General features: G+C 20.0%; 1 protein-coding gene across 1 annotated transcript; it reads left to right on the top strand.

The window, feature by feature from the left end:
• Nucleotides 1-2,116: 2,116 nt before the first annotated feature.
• EHI_047920 (uncharacterized protein) lies at nucleotides 2,117-2,876 on the top strand (the record flags this gene model as incomplete). The annotated part of the gene is made up of 2 exons (XM_001913768.1): nucleotides 2,117-2,695; nucleotides 2,841-2,876. 2 exons carry the CDS (start codon nucleotides 2,117-2,119, stop codon nucleotides 2,874-2,876), a joined length of 615 nt encoding a protein of 204 aa, XP_001913803.1.
• Nucleotides 2,877-2,915: the final 39 nt, after the last annotated feature.

Genomic DNA, 2,915 nt, shown 5'->3' with positions numbered 1-2,915 from the left:
TTCATCAAAACTTCATTTATTTCACATAAATGATATTTTCATCATATTTATAGTTTCTGATTTTCATTTTATTATTTTTTGAATTATAATTATAACAATATTCAATTATATGAATTTAAATAATACTTTATTTATCATTTCTAATTCTTCCATTTTATTGTTTATTAATCTTATTTCATTATGTTATTAGAAATATAATACTTTTTCCATTTAATACAACAATATTGAAATATCATTTTCTTTTCAATATTTCAAATCCCATTTTATAATTTATTTAATTCTATTGAAAATGAAATTATTGTTTGAATTAATACAACATTCTATCTCTCATTTATTTATTCATTGAAAATATTCAATTATAATTCAATTATTTCTATCATCTTTTCATTTATGTCATATTGTTTTTTGTGTTATTGATTTTGGATTATCATTTATATTAATTATATTCTTCTTCAAAATAAAATTACCATTGAATTTTTACATTCACTTATTCTTCAAATCATTGTTAATTTGAATTGTATAATATTTTCACTATTCATTCGTTGTTTTTATTTATCAAACGGTTAAATAATACCTTCCAATGAAATATTATAAACCAACATTTCAATTGACTGTTGTTAAAAATAAATAAATCTTTTGAATTAAACACTTTCATTCATCTAAAATCATTCTATATGAATATTTATTTGATAAATTATACAATAAAGAAATATGAAATGTTTGATGAAATAAAATAATTGAAATAAACAAAATACAGTGATAATCAATTAATGAATAGAAAATAATAAAATATAAATATTCTTATTTAATTTAATCAAATAATGAATATAAACAACTTATTTATTAATTGTTATTGCACTGTTAATTTAATTTGTATGTTCATTCGATGTTTTATATTAAAAATAATAATTAATCAAATAATAATTCCATTTATTTTATATTCATTAATATGAATAATATTCGTTTGGAAATATAAAGTAGTAGTATATTATGATATTTAGATAGAATGAATATCAAATAATTTACAAATATTACAGAATCATGATAAATAATAAAATTATAAATATATTTCATCGATGTAATTTATGATAATATTAACATTAAATGAATATTCTATTCAAATATGATAATATACTTTTATTGATATCCTATCATTTTATTAATTTTTATTTCAATCAATATAACTATTAATGATAATTCATTCATTTATATTCATTATAAAATATGTTAATCAATTTTATTGAATAATTATTACAATAAATAATAAATAAAGAGAAAAGAAATGATTTAAATGAAATATAATGAAATTAGTAAATTGAATAATAGTATTTATTAATCGGATCTTTAAAATAATAGCTGTTTCATGTTTAATGAATGAAAATAATTGAATTGAAAATGAAAAATATCAATAACTTGAAAATATCAAATAACAAAATAAAGTGAATAAATTAAATATAAAAAAGGATTATTCATTTAATAAAATAATTAAAATTATTGATTGTTTCATCTTAATTCCATCTTCACATTACTTTCACTACATTTCTTTTTTATCAATGAGGCATTTATAATTTTGTTTATTTAAAAAAACAATACAAAAGAAAAAATAAAATTTAAAAGAACAAGCACCACCTTTGAATCAAATACAAATATTCTTCTTAGTAAAGTGAAATCCTTTCATTAACACCTTAAGTGATTGTTATTTCATATCACCTCTTATTATTATACTTCTTCTCATTTCTAATGAATTATTTAATTGAATATAAATTGACTATGTCTAAAATAAATATAGTTAATTCTTAAGTAAATTGAAACTGTATACTCTTTTCTTCGTTCTAAGAAAAGTCATTTATTCAATTTCTTCATTTATATCAATCATATTGTTATTTAGTTTTTTACACTTGCTTTATATTACAATAATTCATGAGAATATAATATAATTCTTACTATGTTAAATTGTTATTAAAGTTAAAGTTTAGTAGATGAACTAAAATCAATTTTGATTATAAATTCATGATATTAACCACAGTATTTGTATAACACCCCAGAAGAAACATGAAAATTAAATTATTGAAAAAAAGATAAAAAGAACTTAAAAATAAAGATTTTCAATAAGAAGATGAGTGGATTAAAAGAAACACAAATAGATGATGTACCTTTTGTTAATGAAGTTGAGGATAAGAAAAATTGGGAAGAAAAGGTAATGACAAATCATCCAGAAGTTTTACAGTTAGCTGAAGAGACAAGATTTTTAGAAGGACTTAAAGACAATTGGCAAAATACTCAATTAAAAGAATATTCTCTTCCTTCATTTGCTCGTAATTTATCAGAAAATAAAGTGGTTAATCCTGACACTTTACCTGAAGAAGAAGTTATTGCATTAATTTGTCAATATTTAAAAGAACAAAAATTACAAGAAACAAGAATTGCTTTAGTAAAAGAAGTTTTATCAAAACATCCCCAATATCAATTACTTCATCCTGACTCACCTCAATTTGTAAATTATACATCTGATCCATCATTAAAAGATGCTCTTGAAGGAATGGTTAAATTAGGATTGACTGATGCTGATAATTTGTTTGAAAAATTACCATTTGAAGAAGAAGATTTTGCTAAATTACCAGACGAAGAATATGACCAACATATTTCTTTCCATACATCTACTGACACTGACATTCCTATTACTGATGAAAATATTGTTCCTAATAATAATTGTGAAATTATTTTAGAAAAATGTAGTGAATATCCTGATGGCATTGAAATACCTGCAGCGATGTCAACAAATCAATTAATTTTATTTACAATGACTAGTACTGATGTTTACTTAAATAAATTCTTAACAGTATATCGTGATTTTATTACACCTATTGAACTATTAAACAAATTTATTCAAATCAAAGACCAAAATATTGAAAAAT

Source organism: Entamoeba histolytica, genomic scaffold (genome assembly GCF_000208925.1).
Source record: "Entamoeba histolytica HM-1:IMSS scf_1104750517043 genomic scaffold, whole genome shotgun sequence".
NCBI lineage: Eukaryota > Evosea > Mastigamoebida > Endamoebidae > Entamoeba > Entamoeba histolytica.
Note: the sequence above shows the minus strand (reverse complement) of the source record. Positions and strands in the feature narration are given on the sequence as shown.